At 43.0% G+C, this 20,085-nt stretch overlaps 2 protein-coding genes across 5 annotated transcripts in view; one reads left to right on the plus strand and one right to left on the minus strand.

Annotated features, from left to right (window-relative positions):
- GGACT (gamma-glutamylamine cyclotransferase) overlaps positions 1–6,649 on the plus strand; it is a 29,456-nt gene extending 22,807 nt beyond the window's left edge. For both annotated transcript variants that reach the window (XM_065637617.1, XM_065637608.1), the window contains exon 2: positions 5,528–6,649. In XM_065637617.1, coding sequence (XP_065493689.1) covers positions 5,545–6,000 — 456 coding nt within the window. In that variant the 5' untranslated portion in view covers positions 5,528–5,544 and the 3' untranslated portion in view covers positions 6,001–6,649. The remainder of the gene's footprint in view (positions 1–5,527) is intronic.
- A 2,406-nt stretch (positions 6,650–9,055) lies between these two features.
- The window catches only part of PCCA (propionyl-CoA carboxylase subunit alpha), a 287,919-nt gene continuing 276,889 nt past the window's right edge, over positions 9,056–20,085 (minus strand). The window contains exons 23-24 of one of the 3 annotated variants that reach the window (XM_065637581.1): positions 12,667–12,744; positions 9,056–9,408 (exon numbers count right to left, since the gene is read on the minus strand). In XM_065637581.1, the coding sequence (XP_065493653.1) occupies positions 9,340–9,408; positions 12,667–12,744 (147 nt within the window). In that variant the 3' untranslated portion in view covers positions 9,056–9,339. The remainder of the gene's footprint in view (positions 9,409–12,666; positions 12,745–20,085) is intronic. The other 2 variants (XM_065637596.1, XM_065637588.1) reach the window with 2 other exon arrangements.

Here is a 20,085-nt window from a genome sequence, read left to right on the forward strand (position 1 = left end):
CTGAGGCTCATACAATAATATTTTAATATCGTTACTTAATACTAGGACACAACAGTCAATACTTAATAATACTGATATGCTGTTTTCTTGTGGGGACAACTATTTTTTTGCCCCCACTCAATCTGTCCACATCCATTGCCTTTCCATTTTCTTCATCCTCCTTTTCTTGTCCTCATAATGTGCTGCCAATCCCATCCTTTCTCTGCACTGTCTAGAAATTTAGTCTGTTAAGCAGGCTAACGGTGTGTCCAGTGTGTTTCCACATCGCATCCCCAGCATCTTTTTGCATGTGGTAGTTTTATTTGATTGTCACGTGGAGGCCTCTGTAGCTGCCCCTAACAGTCACTTCGGGAATGAACCCCTTTCTGGTAGCACTAAAAACTAATCTAATGAAATTTCTTTATGTAGTAAAGTTGAAAGATATTTGAAGTGGTTTCAGACAGAAGGCAAATGTTTGCTGTGATGCTGAATGGGTGCAAGGCACGTAAGCAGCGCTGTGATTGATGTTTGTCCAAAGGGAGGGCAGATACTTCAAGATACTCTAGCTTAAGTGCAGGCGTATTTGTTGGTTTGGGGATGTAAACTATCCACGAGTGAAATGAAAAGTATCTGCAAAGTAGGTTAAGTGGCATTTCAGGTAGTGCCCAGTAGCATCCAGTATGGCACTGGTTACTCCAATACTCTTGTTTGTTTTCACAAACCAGCACCTCCCAGTTTCTGAGCGGATGACTGCTGTGAGGAGACCCTAACCTCTCGATTTCAAAGAAGCCATCGGTTTGCTGGTGCCTCTGTGGTTAATGTAAGAAAGGTGCCTTGCCATAAACTTTTTCCGAGGTATTCAGCAAGGTTGGAAAGAGGTCGGCCCGGGCAGGAAGCCCTTGTCTGTGCTATAAAGAAAATAGCAAGCAACAAAATGAAAGCATCAAAGGACCAACAGGATGCAGTCCCAGGAGTCCTCTCTGGCATGTTAGTCCTTCTTGAAAGTTAGCATTGAGTGAAGAGTGACCTTAAAACTCGCTTCATTTAAACAGACTGGGCTCAAGTTTAAAGTTCAAGGCATTTTGTTTTTTCACCTGTTTCCTACAGTTTTAAGAAACTTCTGAAGAATTAATGTGTAACTATATCTGGTCACTGAGCCAACACAGAATTTTTCTCAAGGGAAAATAATATTACTGTATGTAGGGAGAGAAACTGATACTTTCTGAGTTGCGAGAAAAAGGTTTCAACAAAATAAAATCCAAAACTACCGCGATCATGAACAGCCATGGAGCTGTGCTATTTATTTTATTTTTGAAATACACTGGTAGGATTCACTAATTGTCTGAATCATAGTGAAAAGATGTTTTTTTTGTTGAAGCTGCTGCTGCTTGGGAAGCAAGGGCTTGTTTGGGGCACAACCTGGGAGCAAAGAGCCTGATCATGGCAGTTCAGCTTCATCTGTGAGTGTGTGTTGACTAAGCCAGCGATTGGCCCTGTGGCCACCTGTCCCCCTCACTGCACTGGAGCTGTTGGTCCCTGAGAGAGAAAACTAAAGCCCTGAGCAGAAACTCCATCGGTAGGTGAGGGCAGATGTGAATATAGTGATGAAGCCCTACCAGCACTAATACCGAGCAGAAGCCTGGGGTCCTGGCCAGTGCTGGTTATGAGATGCTTCTATTTTCACCCAACAGCATCTTCTACTTTCATGATCCTGAAATAGTGACTTTATTTTCTGGTCTTTGCAGCTCATGTAATGAAGCAACTAGTAATTGATCCCACAAGTGGTTCAGCAGGTCATCTTTCATAGCTAAAATAAATAGTTTGAAGAGATGACATACAGATTTCACTCGCATTTCCCCATGCCATTAAATTTTAATGATTCTGGCATGAATATTTCATGAAATACCTTCTGAATGGGTTTGTTTTGTCTTGGAAGCTAATACTCAGTATAGAGTCCGGGGTGGGGATTGTTTGGTTTTAGTGGGTTTTCTTTTACTCTTAGGTGGTTTAGTGTAGGTAAGAAGTGTCAAACTGGATTAATTGAGAAAAGGCAACTTGGTGATTCAGAGAGGGGATACAGTCTCTTAAGTCGTTTCAGCTGCTTAGCGGAAGTCTGTGAAATGACCCTCAAATAAAATCTGCTCTTTACTCTCCTGCCACAAGGTGGCTAAAAGCGTTTCGAAAGCCACCGATACGCTAGTGCTAGAAATGATGCTGATACACCAAACAGCCTGTCTGCACCACAACACACACTGCACAGGATACCACATTTATTGCACAGAAAATTGTATACATCTTATTTATATTGAGTGACGTTCAGAAAATGCCAGGTTTATTTCAATCACTCCATGGCTGGGGTTCCCTGGGCTTGGCTTTGAGTTTTTGGGTTTTCTAAGGGAAGGAGAGGTAATGGCGCACAGCTCATCCCACGTGAGCCTTAGGGCCATGGTGGACACCAGAATGGTGATGGGGAGTTCAGTTGCTGCCCGCGGGCAAATCCACCACTCTGTCAGCACAGCAGCCTCACAGCTCTACACAATCTATGGTTGAAATTTCAGCTTCCCACACCATCTCCATTCATGCCACCTGCTGAATCCATCTACTCAAATGCTAAATTAGAAACACTAACTCAAACCTGGCTTAGCAAGTTATTTTGTTGTTGTACTAGTTGATTTTTGTGGGCCCTGCACTAGGATGAGGGATTTGTTTCTTTAAATCAGTAACCATTCTGAATAGCGGGTTGCGACCCCATCAGAAATGCACCGATTTCAGAGAGGCAATGCTCTTCTCTGCAAACTTTTTGGATGTTTATCACCAGCTGTACAGTATGGACAGAGCTTTTGTTTAATGGAAACAAAGCATATCTTTTTCTTACAGATGCAGCACTCGCTGTCAAGCTTTTTATGTGCGTTTTAGGTTTCCCTTTTTATTTTTTAACTTATTAACTCTGACAAGTAACCTCTTGGTTGTGAACAACTTAATTCACCATTCATTTTTCTGATTCAAAGTGAACACGAGTGCCCTAATCCTCTAATGGGAATTAATTGCATGTTTCAGTGCTTAACTCTGATCCTTTCTCAAGCCCCACTGGGACAAGTTTCTTCCTGAAGGATCTGTGTTTGTTATTCAAAACACAATCTGAAAGGTAATGATTTTTCTTATAAAAGGGAGTCAGACCAACTGAATATTAATGCACTTTTTATTGTGAGGGAATGAGCTGCATCCAAAAAAAAAAACCCAACCTTGTTTATGTCATGAAGTATAAATTACACTGAAGTATATCTGATAAAATACAGGGACAAAAAAATCGGCACTGTGTTTTTTCCTTAAGAGAAAGCTGTTGGTCAGTACATACAGGCACACACCATTTTTGCTGAGAAAACTATATTCTGTTACAAAGAAAAACTGTTTACTTACCAAGGGGGAAAGTGGTTTGCTACTGGGCATTTTAAATGACACTCTTCTTGGCCAGCAACATAGCCCTTTGATAACCCACCTTATCTAACAGTTTACTAAAATAAGAATAAATGGCAGAAAATAGATTAAGTTTCTACTTCCAGTCTGTTTTTAAAGCTGTTTCAAACTTTAAATACATTGTTTAATGACACTCTTCCCAAAAGGAGCTGCATGTGCTCCTCAGAGGTTGGGTCTCTGGTGTTGGAGTAGCTGTCCAATGGCTGTGGGTTGGGCGATGGAGAGACAGGTTCTGCCCAGCCCATGTCCAAGGGCAAAATGTGGGAAACCATCAAATAGTGCAAGAACTGCTTCTGCCCTACAGAAATGATGGGAGATGAACAGGGCACAGCATGAAAAATAACCCAGGAACTATGAAGGTACTCTTTTTTTTTTTTTTTTTACACCTTTCAGTAAAGCCAGCCTTTTATCCCATTTAAACCAATCTTGAGTGGTTTGTGCTCACAAACAAATACTGAACAACATCGTTCAGGGTCTGTTTTCAAGAGAGGGCTAGCACACGTGCAGATCAGCTACTTCAGATGGCTCAGCACTTTGGGGTATCTGTCTGGAGAAAGGGAGGAGCACAGTGTTATGTGGCTTTTCTGCCAGCAGCCAGCCCTAACTTCCAGTTTTGTTAGGCCTGAAATACCACATCCCCCTCCCAGCCCATCCCCAGGGTAAATAAATGGAAATAATATTTGTACAGCTCTCTCAGACAGCAAGGGTGAAGGTGCTTGTAACACCACAGTGTCTGGCCTTACCAGTTCTGTAAATGAGGTTTGTCACCTGAGATTTATCAGCAGCGCTGAGGGGAGCCGTCATTGTCCCCCCTCTCCAGAAGGAGCAGGACAGACGTGTCCTTTCAGATGTGTCACCTGCTCACTTGGGATGTGGTTGCCGCAGGCCACCCCGCTTCTCTCCCTGAAGCCGCAGCTCTTGATCTTCAGCATTTGTCAGTCAGCCAGCAAGTACGACCTCGGTGCTGGGGTTACCAAAAGTCCTTCAGCCTGTCCGTGAAGCGACTCAATGCCGGGTTAAACTTGCCCCGCTGCTGTGCTGGCATGCCTCATTGTGCTTGTAAGCTCTGGCCTGAGAGCCTTTTCATCCCTCTTCGTGACAGACAGGTCCTCTGTTCGCCTTGGTGATGTCCCAGTTTGTACATAGCTAACTTGATGCAGCTACAAGCACCGTGCTGCTTGCTCTTCTTTTCCTTTTTTTCTTAAGGCTGTGACCAAGCTGGTGATTACTGTTTGAAAAAATACCATCAAATGCATACAACTGCAACACACCATGACCCAAAGTTTGAACTTGTTAGCTTGCTTTCAGATGATTAATGCCACTGTGATTTATCTTACCATGAAACAAGACATCCAAACTTCCAACTGCGACCAGGTTCTTCTGTTACTGAACAAAACGTTGTTTCTCAAATACTGAGTGAGTGCTGCCATGGTGAAAGGATAGCCTGAGCAGAAGATGGGGGGAAGCAGGTGGCACTGCCAGGTGGCCCAGGTAGCGTGTGAGCAAGTCCATCAGTGCAGGCTTTAAAAAAGCAACACCCCACTCCAACACAGGAAAACAAACTGACTGTTGCTTCACCCCTGCAAGTTTTCATTATCAGGTTTGGCCTGGGCTAGTTAAACCATAAATGCCCAGCAGCATAGGAAGGTGTCTACTTAGCTGAACTGAACCATGATTTTTTTTTTTCTCATAAAGCACACGCTAAGTGGAGCTTGTTTCCATCACTGAGATGACTCCCATAATGATGAGAGAGAACAAGACGACAGGCCCAACTCGGTGCTCGTTTCATGAGGCTCAGGGATGCATTGGCTGATGTTGGGGATTCCTTAGAGAAACGGCAAAGAACAGCAAGGGTAACTTTCTCCTGGTGCCTGTTTTTCACTGTTACAGTTTTTGACTGAAAACTTTAAAGAGATATTTGAATTTAGTAAGATATTTAAATGAGATGTAGGACTACATACCACTTTTGTACATGCCTGAAGTCTTGCATGTACAACACATCTTGGCGTGGGTGCACATCTCCAAAGTGTTGGTCAAAGCAGCTACGTGGGTAACGTACATCTTTGTCTTTCAGCTGCTTTTGCAGGTACGATGGCTCGTGTCTTCGTCTACGGCACGCTGAAGAAGGGCCAACCCAACTACAAGCACATGATAAACACGGCCAAGGGGCTAGCGAAATTCCAAGGAAGGGGCCGCACGGCGGAGAAGTACCCGCTGGTGATAGCAGGAAAATACAACATTCCTTACATGCTGAACATCCCAGGGACAGGACACCACATTGCTGGGGAGATTTACACAGTTGACGACCAGATGCTGCAGTTCCTGGATGAGTTTGAAGGCTGCCCAGACATGTACCAGCGCACCCTGATGAGAATCGAGGTGGTGGAGTGGGAAGGGAAGGGCGGCGTGGGAGAGGGCGTCATGGAGTGCTTCGTGTACAGCACGACGACGTACCCACCCGAGTGGGTCGGGCTTCCCTACCATGACAGTTACGACTCCTCTGGGAAACATGGCCTCTCCTACGTCCTACGTGAAAGCCGGGATTAGAAACGGGAGATAACGCAGCCCGGCCGAAGATGTAGTACTAAGCCCATGTCGATGAGTAACCCTGCCAGGAAAGTTGTAATACCTTTCTATTAATACAGGATCTCTTGTAACCTTCCCAACCCAGGCGCCTTGGTGCTACTGTTCAAGTCTTGTAGGCCCAGAGATGGGGACTCATCCCCAGTCAGTGTCCTCCTCATCCCCGCTAACCTGCTGCCAGTCACCAGGTTCGCATGAAGCGTAAAATCACTGTATCTGTGCACACCTGTTTTGGGGTCCAGTTATTTTTCTCCATTTCCCCCCTTGGCCTCAGTGCATGACTGAGGTCAGTGAAAAGCAGAGGAACAGACTAATTTTTTTTTTTTTTTTTACCTGAATTGACAAATTTTCTTGTGTAGCTCTCCAAGGTGGCTGGAATCATGAAGATACTGTTGCACTAACAGCTGAAACAGATTTAAAAAATTCATGTCTGCAAACAGAGTAAAGCACAACTCACATATAATATTGACTCGTAATGGTTTTTAGTAGATTATTGAATGTAGATGGGGAGAGATGACCATATAGATATTACGCACGTCAAGACATTAAATTGCTGGAGAAACAGAGAAAATTTAAAGACTGTTCTTACTCTCTGTTGTTTTCCTGAGCTGGAAAAGAGTATTTTTTAAACACATTTAGTTTTATAAGGTACTGTGAAGTATTAAAAAAGTATAAGAAAATTACATTAAAAATTATATTTTTAATTTAGCATTCTAAGCACTTTAGGTACCACTTCAGTTCACTGAGTGACTGTGGGGTTGGGGAGTAGGGGTGGGTATTGGGGACCAGGAAAAGCAAACCTGGTATCACCTGCCCGCCACACTACAGCAGCGGCAGCTGTTGTGAGCACTCACCATCAGGTGACTTTTACCCGAGCATGATGCAGAACTTGAAACCATATGCAAACTGAATTTCTTATCGAGGGAAAGATTTTTTATATACATTATAAAAAAAATATCCAAAGGATCAAGAGTGTGATTATTGCAACATTAAACTGGAAAAAAAAAAAGTAAAGACGACTATCGTTCCCCCCTGACCCAACCAACTGTGCTGGTTTCTGTACAATCTGGGAAAATTGTCACTTTCTGTTATGCTACTGTGCCTTATATTTTCTTTCAAATGCAGTGTTTGGTACATATAGATTGTACAGTATACAAAGCTGCCAAAGGGATGTGAGCAGGGAACGTATGCCATGCAGTGAGCCAAAATTCAATGTCCTGAGGATGCCATTAAGAACAATATAGTACTTTTGCTTCACTGCCAGTAGCGCCGTGATGGCCGGAGGAGATCCGGGGTAGGGATCAGCCCAGGGATCCAGGGTAAGGAATCCGCCTAAACTGACCAGTAACAGGCACTGCCACCCTCTCATTCAGAAAAACAGACAGAAAGCTTGTGTTAGTGCAGGATGCAAATTAAGTAATTTTAAAGTAGAATAGTCATGTTTTGTCTCTTTACCATGCTACTTTTTTTTTTTTTTTTTTTAGTTTAGTTTAGGGCAACCTGCAGAAGCTGAACTGTGCCCCTTTTGGAAGGACAAGGTAGCATTTAAGGAAATTTGTAGGAAAATCTGCAGGGTGTCTGCCTCAGTTTCTCCAGCTCCAAAAGCATTTGCTTTCCTTTTGCGCAGGCACTACCCAAACCCTCTCTTTCCTCATCTCGATGGTTTTTTTAAAACTAATTAACAAAGGCAGATCCTTGTACTACATTATTCTGTCTTGGCTGTGTGATTTAGTTGGCAGCTTCTCAATCACATGAAAAAACGTTTCTTTAATCAGAAGTTTCAAGCAGAATGAACCGTTCTGGTCAAACATGAGTCAGCAGCCCCGTCATGGACTGTTTTCATCCTTCACCTTCCAGTAAATGGCCCAGGCACCTCTGCCCAGGGGGCTTTTTCTGGGAAGTTGTGTGACTCTGCACATCTTAGACAAGAAAACGAGAGCAGGTCCCTTCCTCTCTGGGACAGTGGTCAAGGCACAGCAGGGACAGCATCTCAGAGGTATGTAAAAAAAACCCAGTTGTAGCAGGAGAGCCCAGAGGCAGGAGTAGCCCAGTGTCCCGGCCCAGGAGCGGGCAATAGCAGGGACCCAGGGAAGAGCACAGGGACAGAGAACATGGTGCTCACAGTGTGCAGGTGTCGCTGTTCTGGTGAGCTGCAGGCGCTGGCTTACTGAGGGAGATCAATTAATGGAAGTAGGAGCCTCTGAGAATCACACATTAACATTCTGAACCCAGTAAAATCTTCTGGTATCTTCACCATCCTGCAGCACTGAGATCCTGAGTGAGGAGAGGAAAAAAAAATACATCCTCTTACCTGTTCTGAGCAAGTCACCAGCCCTCTCACTTCTGTTCGTCTTTTAAATCTTCCTCCTCTCCAGGTCCTCTGCTTTCCCAACGCTGGATACGCAGCTCTTCCGGCAGGATATAGTCTTGTGTTACGAACAGCCCTAGTTCTTCACACAGGCTTTAGCAAGAGCCTCCGCACAACAAAAGATCAGATACTTGGTTGTCCCTTTCCTGTAGGAGTTCAGGAGGGGACTTGGCCTGAGGGACAGCAAGTGCCTCTGGCAACACCCTGGGGTGGCCACGAGGCTTCGAGGACACTGGCAGCTCCTTCTGGAAGGACTCGCATCCAGTAATCAATAGAAAGAAGATAAAGGGGAGGGAAATTTGAGTATGGAGTCTGAATACAAGAAGCAAACTCCCTTACAACTGTAAATGAAAATACACAGGGAAAGTCTGCATTAGCAAAATAAAACATCTAACCTGTAATTTAAATCTAGTCTATACAAAGGCTTCAAAATATTACAAAAAATCTGAGCAGAATTTAAGCCATTGGCAGTATTTGTTCAGTGCTTACACAGAGTGTAGGAAAACTGCTTGGTTAACCACTCAGTGGTTAATTTTTCACTCTTACCAACTATTTTGTACAGTTTGTCTGGGGCCTCAAACCAGTGATACTATAATAGAGAAGATGAATCAGATATGGGCTTTTTTTTTTTTTTTTTTTTTAAAGAGGCTTTTCCTGTTTTAAAGCAGAAATGGTATTTTATTGATTTTATTTGATCCTGAAAAAAATCAAAGAATTACAAAGGTTATGTACAAGTATTTCTGGAAGTAAAAATCTGGGATCTGTTGCCAAGGTTTAACATCTGTGTTTGCTGTCTTAACCACTGATACAATAAACATGACTGTATAAAATCTGGCACATAGGACTGTCCATCTTCTGTGTTGAATTGCCTTAATTTTACTTTATGGATGGAAATAATAAAGGTTTCGCTAATTCAGCGATGTGGAGGCAACCTTTCATTCCAGTTCCACCAGCAGATCTCCTTCTCCAACAGTATCACCAGCTTTGCAGTGCACAGCTTTCACCTATGGTACAGAAACAGAAATAATTTCAAATCTTCCTCAACAGCATGGATAAATAAACGCCTATAGAGTATCACATTATGCTGGAAGGACCCGGAGAGGTTGCCAGCTCGAGCTCCAACGCTCAGAGTCCAGCTGAGTTTTGAGTATCTCTGAGCATGGAGACTTCCCCACCTCTCCAGTGCTTGACCAAATCATTTCTAACACCTACCACTTGCTGTTTTTCTTATTTAGGTGCTTGAATCAGATCAAGATGGCACTTCTAAAAACTAAAAAACACCTTTCTTCTACCTGTTTGCACTGCTCTTCATTAACTACTACATTTTTAGACAACAGCCTCTTTAACACTCACGCTTTGACATTTCAAGAAATATTCCAGTATCTCTTGCATTACAGATTTTAAGTATAACTGAATTTTGGGACTTCAGCCAGGAAGTGGCTTTCCCTCAATCCCCGGACAGCTGACATAGATGGATTCAAATCTGAATTTGAATCCTTTAACATAACTGAACTTGGCAAAGGGCTACCGCTGTCGAATAAATGCAACGACATCTGTAGATGAATTACATAGTCGTGCAGATTCCTGAATTTCAAAACACAAACATTTTATACTAATCCCCCACTTCCTTTATAAAAGGCTGTAACGTTTTTGAATTCCCTTTCAGCACATGCAGCTCGAGAAAATATCTGAAGCTGTACATTAGAGTTTGATTGCAATATTAATTCAGAGCTCACACTGACATGCCCAACCCTTGTTCAGCAGTTGGCTCAGTTTAGACATCCAAATGTTACCTTGGCCTCCTAAAGGCAACCTATAGCACACCCGAAATACCAGGCTGCTGTGGCTTCGCTATTGCCCAACTCCGAGTGTGACAGCCTGAACCCACGCGAGCCGTGAGCGCATCTCTGGCCCCGCAGCGCGGGCACATCCCCTGCGTTGCCTCAGAAAAGGAGCTGAACACTGTACACAGCCAGAGACACCAGAGATGTACAAAAAAGAGCTTTATCTCTAAATCAATAGCTAGGCAGCCTACCCAGTTCCTGAGTCTCGGTCTTTTAAGAGATGAAAGCAGTGTGAAAAATATTATTTCTTCTCTTTTTCTACAAAGCCATGGTTCAGCAAATATGGTAGCTGGCCAGTGTTTCAAACTCCCCAGTGATTTTTGACATGCAGGGGGGCAGCTCCCCGTCCCGACCCGGGCGCAGCTGACCCGTAGGAGATGGGAGGGACGCCAGCTCCTCTCCATCCTTCCCTCGTTTCTAAACCACCTGCGGCTGGAGTAAACTCAAAGTAGATAACAAACAAGCCACTTTTCTCACAAACAGGAAGACGGGGTTTGATGCAGAAAAGGAATTCGGCCGGGAATGAAAATGGGAACGTCTTCCAGCTGAAGACAAATGAACTGGGTTTCAAAACATGGTTTCAAAGCATCAAAACGTGGACTAACAGCCAGCGCCAAACATCCCATTCCTGTGGCAGGGCCAAGTTCTTTTAGGACTCAGAGCCACAACTTCGCACTGCAGAACGGGATGAATTTTGTTTAGTGGCTTCACTTCCACACAGCCCAACACTTACTTCAATTTTTCAAATTCTTAAAAGAACCAAATAATTTGTTTATTATTAAAATGGAGCTGTCAAGGGTCATTGTAAGGTGCACATCAGGCCCATTGAATGGCCTGTGCACCATTCAAATCCCACTTGGAAGGCTTTAATAAGCCAAACGTGAGGCTTACGTGGCATCTGTACAGAGCAAGTGGCAGATATTTATTATTTGGAGAAGTGCAAGCAGGATTTTATCCTTAAGGCCCACAGGCTGCAGCACACCTTAGTGGGAAAGCGCAAGTTAAAGTAAAAACCAGAAAGTGGTGGGTGGGAGGTGGAATGGCATTTCATTACAAATGCTCACTAGTTAAAAATAGTGGATGCAAAGAGCAGCAATAAGAGGCTAAACAAAGGAAGCAAAAATGAAAAACCAAATGCTGGCAAACATTAATCAAGTGAGAAAATAAATTACACAGGAATTAATGCATGAAATAAAATAATGAAGTGGCAATGTTAGAGCAACAGGAGAAGGCGCATTCTGCCTCTCTCTGCATTTTTTTTTTTCTTGAGACTCAATTTTGCACGAGATGCACTGGAAGAGGCAAGTCCCAGGTCCCAGCCTCAGAGACAATCTTAGAGCTGTGCCAAATAAGCCTTTCTTGTAAACACACAAACAGTCCTTGGCATGGAGACTCATCTGGAGATCTGAGCAAACAGCAAACCTTGCCAGTGGCCAACCTCGTCCCTGCCCTGGGCAGTCCAGGCTCCTTGCTGCCTCCCTCTGGGCTACAGGATCTTGCGTTGGGGTCTGTTTTCTTATTTTTAAGAGCAAAATGGCAGCGCTTCAGCGAGAGCAGAGGGGACAGACAAGGGCTAGGACAGGCTGGGAAATGCAAGATAGAAGAAAAGACATAATCCAGATTGCTCTCCCTTGGAAAAGGATGGAACAGGGGCCCATGTGGAGGTTTCAGCCTGTGAATTATAATTTGGCACGGGGATGCTCTGAGGTCCTGATTTAGGGGCTGAAAGCCCCCAGACCAGTTGGGGTTTAAGGCATGCCCTTGCTGTAGAAGCTGAACCAGTTCCCTGCCCGGAGCGCTGGTTTTGGTACATCCTGTGCTGCAGGAGGAGAGTCCCAGCTCGGGGCTGCACCACTGATCCCCCAAGAAGCAAGACGCCGCAACGCGCACACAGCCTTGCAAAGCTTAATACATTTGCAGATCTAGGTTTCGTATTTAACAGTCAAGGTAATTCTTTAAAAAAATTGTTTTTCTCATTTTCCTACAAAAGCACCTTCTGTGCCTTGTTCTGAGTATGTTTTTAATGTTAAATTGTTTGCCATTAATAAATTAACTGGCAAAGAAATCTCTCTTCATCAGTTGCTCTCTGGAAAGATGGAATTTGAAGAAACGGTCTGCGACACCTTTCAATTAAACTTGGCATTGTAACATCATAGAAAACAAATCATTTAGGAGAAAAAGAGTTGTATGAATTTCTGAAGCCAGTAAAACTATTTCCTGCTGTGCTATCTAAGGCTCGGGACTACTTAATAGCATTCACAGCAGATGCAAATGTTAAAAATTAAAGACACCTCACTTCGACAGACTTGCAACAATCAGACTTAATTCCTTAACAACCAGAATCCTCCTTTTTTCCTTTTTAAATTCTATCCTATTTGACAAGTTGCATATGGTTTTAAGTGCCCCAAGGTAGCTTACCTTGCCTGTTTTAGCAGCAATCATACTGTTCTGCATTTTCATTGCTTCAATTACACAAATCTCTTGACCTTCTGAAACCTGGTAAAATTAAAGCAGTACAAAATGAGGACAGAGGATTTGAAATGCTCTAAGTGCATATGATTCTTCTGGAAAATAAAGGGATTATTTCATTAAATGCTAAAAAGACTTGCATGGCACAAGTCAAGTCTGACAGCTACACAGTCACGACACAAACCACAGTCAAAAATCGCAGTTGCCTTTGACAAACTAGTAGCAGCATAAGGAAAAAGGAATCACCTACTTAAAACCATCACCCCAGACAAACCTGAAAGGCTCCTCTCCCACCCCATCCATTCAGCTCCAACTTCTACACTTCGCCTTTCACATCCATTGCAGTTCGACGTGAAATCTAGAGCAAAACTTAATCTATGCAGTTTTGACCGGAGAGCCTTTGCTTTCCCTGGCGCAGATCCCACAGATGCTAATCCTGATTCAGAAGCCAAAAGTTTCTTGGTGCGCGTGTGGGGAAGCACGATCTGGGAGCTCTGGCAACACCCATGGGGATGAGGCTCAGCAGGTCACACCTCTGGACATGGTGGCACCCGGTGGCAGCTGAGGACTGAGGGGAGGGAACAGGCCTGCAAGGAACTGCCACCTCTTGTCTGCAAAGGAGGCGTCGCGGAGACCAAACCATCATTTTCACCACAGCCGACAGCTCTCAAAGGGAAACACTCAAGTCCCCGTGCCTCCCAGTCAGATCCTCCCTCCAACACCGTGGACCACACTGTGCAGGGGAAAAAAAAAAAAAATCACTTAAGGTTTTACAGTGGTCATGGGGGCTGCCTAGACATGGGGGGAAAAACATGGGATTCAGAATTTATCCCTCATATAACCCAGTGATCGGCCAGTCATCCCACGAAGATGGTGTGTGCTGGAGAGGGAAGGGGGCCGGGCCCTACACGCCAGTATTTAGGACTTGTGTAGGTACAACCCTCACCCCTCGGGGACGCCTGGGCTCCCAGTGCCCACTGCCTGTCTTCTCATTAGGGTCTTCTCCAGATGTAGTCTGCCATCCACTCATTATCCCAGCAAATTTGGGATGCCTTCATTCTGATGTTAAAGTTTCATTAATGAGGGTCGTTTGAGACCCGCAGAGATCTGGTCTATGTGTAGTTGTACGTGCCGGTGCCCTCAAAATGTCTTTACATACACACACACATATACATATTTCTCTAAGTAGATGTAAAATGAATAATAATACACATTTAAGGACAACTGTGTACCACTTCAGAGGAATATACTGTCTAAAAGACAGGTGTGAAGTCAGAGATCAAATGCACATTGCACAAAGTACATTCTGACAATTCAATTTTTTTTTTTTTCCTAAAGTGTGCGCTAGTGTTCAGCATTTCCCAGTGCTGCTCTTGGCTAATGTCAACTGTACATTTTAAGCAATGACTGAGAAGCATTAATGTCTGCCTATGGATGCTGAGCAAAACAGAAGACAAAACAATACGTTAAAAGGTGTTTACACACCATTTCTCCAACAGACTGCCAGCAGCAATACGATGGGCTTTTGGGGGTCAATAAGGAAAGTGTTTGCTATGGGAACATGGTGTGCGAACCAGATACAGGAGAAAAACCAACACTTCACCTGCAGACATTCCATCCCAAGCTTCAGGTGAGCATTTAAGTCATTAGCAGTGTCAAATTCAGGGAGTAGTATCAAAGCCTCGTTCTTTGTCCCCAGTTATTTCCCCTCTATTCCATTTGCCTGTCTTTTGTCTCCCCCTTTCCACACCTGCTGCTCTGCCTGTAGCCTTGTCCCAACAGCTCACTCTTTCTTCTTTCTCTCTTCCTCTCTCTCTTTCTTTCTTTCTCTCTCTTTTCTCTCTTTCTCTCTCTCTCTCCTTTCTCTCTCTTTCTTTCTCTTTCTCTCTCTTTTTTCTTTCTCTCTCTTTTCTCTCTTTCTCTCTCTCTTTTTTCTTTCTCTTTTCTCTCTCTTTTCTCTCTCTCTTTCTCTCTCTCTCTTTCTCTTTCTCTCTCTTTTCTCTCTCTTTTCTCTCTCTCTTTCTCTCTCTCTCTTTTTTCTTTCTCTCTCTTTTCTCTCTCTCTCTTTCTCTCTCTCCTTTCTCTTTCTTTCTCTCTCTCTTTCTTTCTCTTTCTCTCTTTCTTTCTCTTTCTCTCTCTCTTTCTCTTTCTCTCTCTCTCTCTCTTTCTCTTTCTCTCTCTCTTTCTCTTTCTCTCTTTCTCTCTTTCTCTTTCTCTCTCTCTTTCTCTTTCTCTCTTTCTCTCTTTCTTTCTCTTTCTCTCTCTCTTTTTTCTTTCTCTCTCTTTTCTCTCTTTCTCTCTTTCTTTCTCTCTCTTTTTTCTTTCTCTCTCTTTTCTCTCTCTCTCTTTCTCTCTTTCTCTCTTTCTCTCTCTCTTTCTTTCTCTTTCTCTCTCTTTTTTCTCTCTCTCTTTTTTCTCTCTCTCTCTCTTTCTCTCTCTCTCTCTCTCTCTCTTTCTCTCTCTCTCTCTTTCTCTCTCTCTCTCTTTTCCCTTTCTCTCTCTCTTTCTTTCTTCCTTCCTTTTCCTCTTCTTCTCCCTACCTCACTGCTCAGCTTTTCTTCCAGCTGCTCTGAACTTGCCAGACATTTCTGAGGTTAAGAGGAAGCTATGAAAACAAAGGCAATAGTGTTTGTTGGAGGTGGCTTTTTTTAATAGCATGTTTCAGAAACAAACTTGCCATCCTCTGGTCAAACTCAGCTATCAAAAAGCCAAGAACATGGGCCTCTAAAGGTTGCTGAAGATTGAGATGCTGAGGAGTGCAGATCTGAAGCAAGTGGCCTAATTTCAAAGGCACAAGAAACTCTCTTCAAGCCCCAGCATGATTTAGTTTGCCGAAGTGTAATGTGGCTTTATCAGGTGGCTGGTGTGCAAATGAACCAGTTTGCAATTACCGCAGAGTTCTGGAAATACATCTACTGGAAAAGTGCGGGATTGTCTCTGTACATCTTACGTACAGCACTAAAATGCCAGAAAATGTGAGTGGCTGTGGCATGGAAATGCCCACAGATCTGAATTTCTCCTCAGTTTCGTCTCTTTCTCAAAAACAAAGGCTTTTTTGTGCTTTATATAATACCTGCTGGGTTGATGACAAAGGAAAGGGCGTCTGGGAAGGATAACCCACAAAATACATAGACAAAATCCCCGTTTAACATCTCCTGCTCTTACTAATCTGGAAGGAAGGAGACACTTTTAGCACGTGTGAAAATGCTGTGTCAGTGCTTCTGATGACGTGCAATTTGTTGAAAATTACCTTGGTGAAAGTGTCACTTAAGCACAGAAGTTTAATTACTGTTCTTATGTGAAACCTTTAGAGCTCCACTCATTGTGTTGCAAAGCAGTAAATCCTAAAATGAGGCACTTGTATCTCTCTTTTCTCTTTTTTCAGTCTTTTGGGCTTTGTCCAATTTCTTTCATTCCATAATTGCACATATCCTTTTGCCTGTCATTTAGCCTGCAAATGAAAACCGCAGCAATGTGTATGAGTTCTTGCTTCCTAACTTATTTAAGGATTTATCCGAACCATTTTTGATGTTGCGTTTTCATCATATAATTTCTTCCTTTCAGTGGATGGCAAACCAATGTAAACCACCATCTTTACGTTTCAATTTAGAGAGGCCTCAGTGATGACCCAAATCTGTCAAAACAGGCAGATAAAATCAAACAAAAAAATCCGATTGATCGGAACCAAGCAAAATAAAAGGGCTCCTTTTCTTAAAGAAATAAATCTTGGGTATCTTTCTCACAGAGTTACGCTACAGACCAATCTACCTTTTACATTGCTTAGAGTAGAAAAATAAATAAGCGATTAACTATTAGACCTGCAGCCTGTATTTTAGTAGTTTATTTCTGCATGGTGCAGTTCAAAGTAACTGTTTGGTTTTGTTCTCTACAGACTGGAAAGGAAAAAAAAAAAAAAGAAATAAAAACAAAATGTTAAAAAAATAAATATAAATAAATAAAAATAAAATAAAATAAATAAAAGATAAAATAAAATAAAATAAAATAAATAAAAGATAAAATAAAATAAAATAAAATAAATAAAAGATAAAATAAAATAAAGATAAAATAAAAGATAAAATAAAATAAAGTAAAATAAAATAAAATAAAATGAAACTAAATAAAATGACATAAAATAAAATGAAATAAAATAAAATGGAAAAAACATTGAAGAGGAGGGTACTTAACATCTGGACGTTGCTGACAATTCCGATGTGAATTTGGGAACAGTCAATAGCCGCATTTGCGTAACCCGGGGACTGCAGGGTGGTTGTTTTCTCCTCTGGCCAAAAGGTTACGCACAGGACAGGGAACTGTCTCCAGTCATTTCCCCACCAAGCGACTCCCGACACGGGGTGGAAGCAGAATTTGGGAAGCAGCAACCCCGGAGCCGTTCCCCTTGCGCTCGCGGGAGGACCATGAAGACTAATTGCGCTTACGGACAGGCCTCTGTAACATCCGAGAGACACAAAAAGGCAGCGCAGACCCGAGGGCATCGCGGCCACGGGATGGTTGTGAATCTGTACCCTTTCCTCGGACTTTTTGTGCGTCACCCGACAGAGACTTAACGATTGTGACAGGACGTCTTCAACCTCGGGCTCACAAAATGGTCACAAGCCCCGCAAGTCTTTCTGATAAAGCCAACGGGGGCTGATGTATTTCCCCCGCTCCCTGTCTAATTGGTGTAAAGTTTGCGGATCTGAATCCCCCACCTTTTATCCCGCTTGCCGCGTCCCCTCCTTTGACGTGAGGTCAGGGTTCACATTCGCATCCGATTATCGAAGTGGCGCTCATTAACCGGCAGCCGGCCCCGCACCAAAATGAGTTCGCTGGAAGGGGAACTCGGCCCATTTACTCAGCAGATTTTAGCATTTTAAGGAGGCCTGAATGTCACACAGTATTGCTACGTTTTGAGGAGTTTCAGACATCTCCAGCTGATGATTAATTGTGAGTGATGGGAAATAAAATCCAGTAAAGCCAGCTGCTTGCCATGGTCGGCAAAATTACTATAATGGATATAGGCTGCCAATTTTCCAGTTTTACTGGCAAGTCTTCCAAGTGTAATTAAGGGAAGTTATAAATGATATGGAAATCTATCAAGTCCCATTTATTTTCAGAGGACTCTTTCCCCTGAGACTTTTATCTTCAAGCTTATAGTTTGCTTTGTTGTGCTAATGATTTAAACCACTTCTTATTTCTGGTTAAAGCCCCCAATATCCTTCATAAGAAGTTAGATCCAGTTTACCCAGAGGGATTTAAAGAAACAGAAACCTTTTTAAAGTTGCGTTTGTTAACTGTGCTGAGCTCTCGCCTCCCTTGCAGAGGCAGAACCGAGCATCCTCCACCTTGGGCACCTCGCTGGCCCCTGGATTTCTGCTTCCCACAAATTCTGAGGATTGGCAAAGATCTGGTGGGGGGAGGGAGGGAAAAGAGGGAATTAAAAAAAACAATAAAATTTTTAAAAAATCCACCGTCGACAAACCCCCAACTTCCCTCCAAATCCTAAAGCCTCCAAAAACAAAGATCACAGGTGCTGCCTCAGACACCAGGCATTTAGCACAGGGTGGTGTTGCTCGCTAATGTTGTTTGATTTGGAATAAAAGCATGAAAATGATGTGCAAAGGCCTAAAATTGGAGATGTAAAGGATGACTGCACAGTATTCCATTTCTCAATTTCATCCTTCAGAGCCACAAAATGGGGGTGATACAGTTACTGGATGAGATTTACAGTAACAGCTGTGGTCTTCCCACACAAGGGAGGACCTTCTAATGGGCTAAGGTCTGTTTTGAACAGACGGGGAGTAGCAAAACAAGGTTCCCTATTAAGGGTGTGCAGTAATATTCCTGGTAAAGAAAACGAGTAGCGGTAGTCAGATTGCTTAAAGAGACCTAAATCTCCTTTCGCTGTCTAAAAGAAAAAATAAAACAAAATAAAGAGCTATTTTAGAAAGCGCTAACTGCTAAATAAATGAAAGACATGTAAATGTAGGGCTTTGGGTTTTTTTCTTAATCTTCTTGCTACCAACTGTAAAGAATGCATAGGAACCAGTGCCAGGGGCATATGGCTTTCTCCTGCGCTGAACATTCATACAAAAGACAGGTTCATCAGTCATTGGAGTATCTGGATAAAAAATTAGGTCCTGATGGATGGTATTTAGAGCTTACCTGCTGCTAGTACATTACCAGAGAAACACGGGTTTTGAAACCCGCATGACATTAGAAACTGCAAACCATGAAATACCCCACGTGCGGGCACGCTCGTAACGTACGCCGGGTTATACAAAATAAGAAATAAGCTATTTAAACCCTCTGCCTAAAACTGGGCCCGCTGCAAGGAACCCTGGGTCAGCCCTACACAGGCCAATTAATGCACAGCATCTGCTGTATAGAAGCCGTGCATGAAGCACTTCCGAATGATTTCAGCAATTAAAAGAAAACTGTTTCCTGGCTGTTCTGACAGCAACTGTTTCAATGCAAGACTGAGCACCAAATCATTGTGTGCAGCTGAAAAAATTAAGTCTTTTTTTTTTTTTTTTTTTTAATCTTGTGAAAAGGGGGTGGGAGGGATGAAGATTTCTTAAGGAATCGGATCGTTCTTTTGTTGTCCGACATTCTGTGTTTTTCTGCCAAATTAGACAGAAGGCTCCGAGGGTTTACAGGGCCCTCTACAGTATCACCTTCTGGTGCACTGTGGCTCCCTAAAAAGATGGATCAATATCAACCCTGCTGATTTGCCTACAAAAGTGAAAATCCCTCAATTACGATTTTAAGACCATTATATTTAGAACACAGGTGCTCCGATGCGTAACATTTGCAAGGCTCTTGGAGCTCAAGGGGGGAAAAAAAAAATAAACAATGGCAGCCCTAAGCAAAAAAGGATCTTAGATTTAGTTAAAAGTGAAGCGAGAAGTGGATTTTATTGATATCTCCTTTCTCAGCTTTGGGGAGGCACCAGTAAATATCCCTCCCAATTTCCACTCTGCTGCAACTTGTGTCCCCATGGAGCCCGATAAGTCAGAAGGGGCAACGCGAGACGGTGCCATACGAAATCCAGTCACCCCCTCTTGTAGCCTTCTGCAAAATAATTACAAACACGCGTCTTGTTTACGCTTGTGCAAACCCACTGAACAGTGAATTAGGTATGCACTCGGTATCTAAAACCCTTACGAAGACACTGGGATTTTTGTTTGTTTATTTATTGTTTAAGCTTCGTCCATGCTGGTATCATTCCCTTCCCAGATTTTTTTCTCTCTGACTTGTTGGCAATCTGGCAGCAAGCATCCGACAAGAAAACAAATCAAGAGGAATTGGATGAGCAGCAATTGAAATTCCTTGACGTTGTCCATTACCATGTAAAACAATTAGTGCGGG

This window comes from Caloenas nicobarica, chromosome 1 (genome assembly GCF_036013445.1).
Source record: "Caloenas nicobarica isolate bCalNic1 chromosome 1, bCalNic1.hap1, whole genome shotgun sequence".
Lineage (NCBI taxonomy): Eukaryota > Metazoa > Chordata > Aves > Columbiformes > Columbidae > Caloenas > Caloenas nicobarica.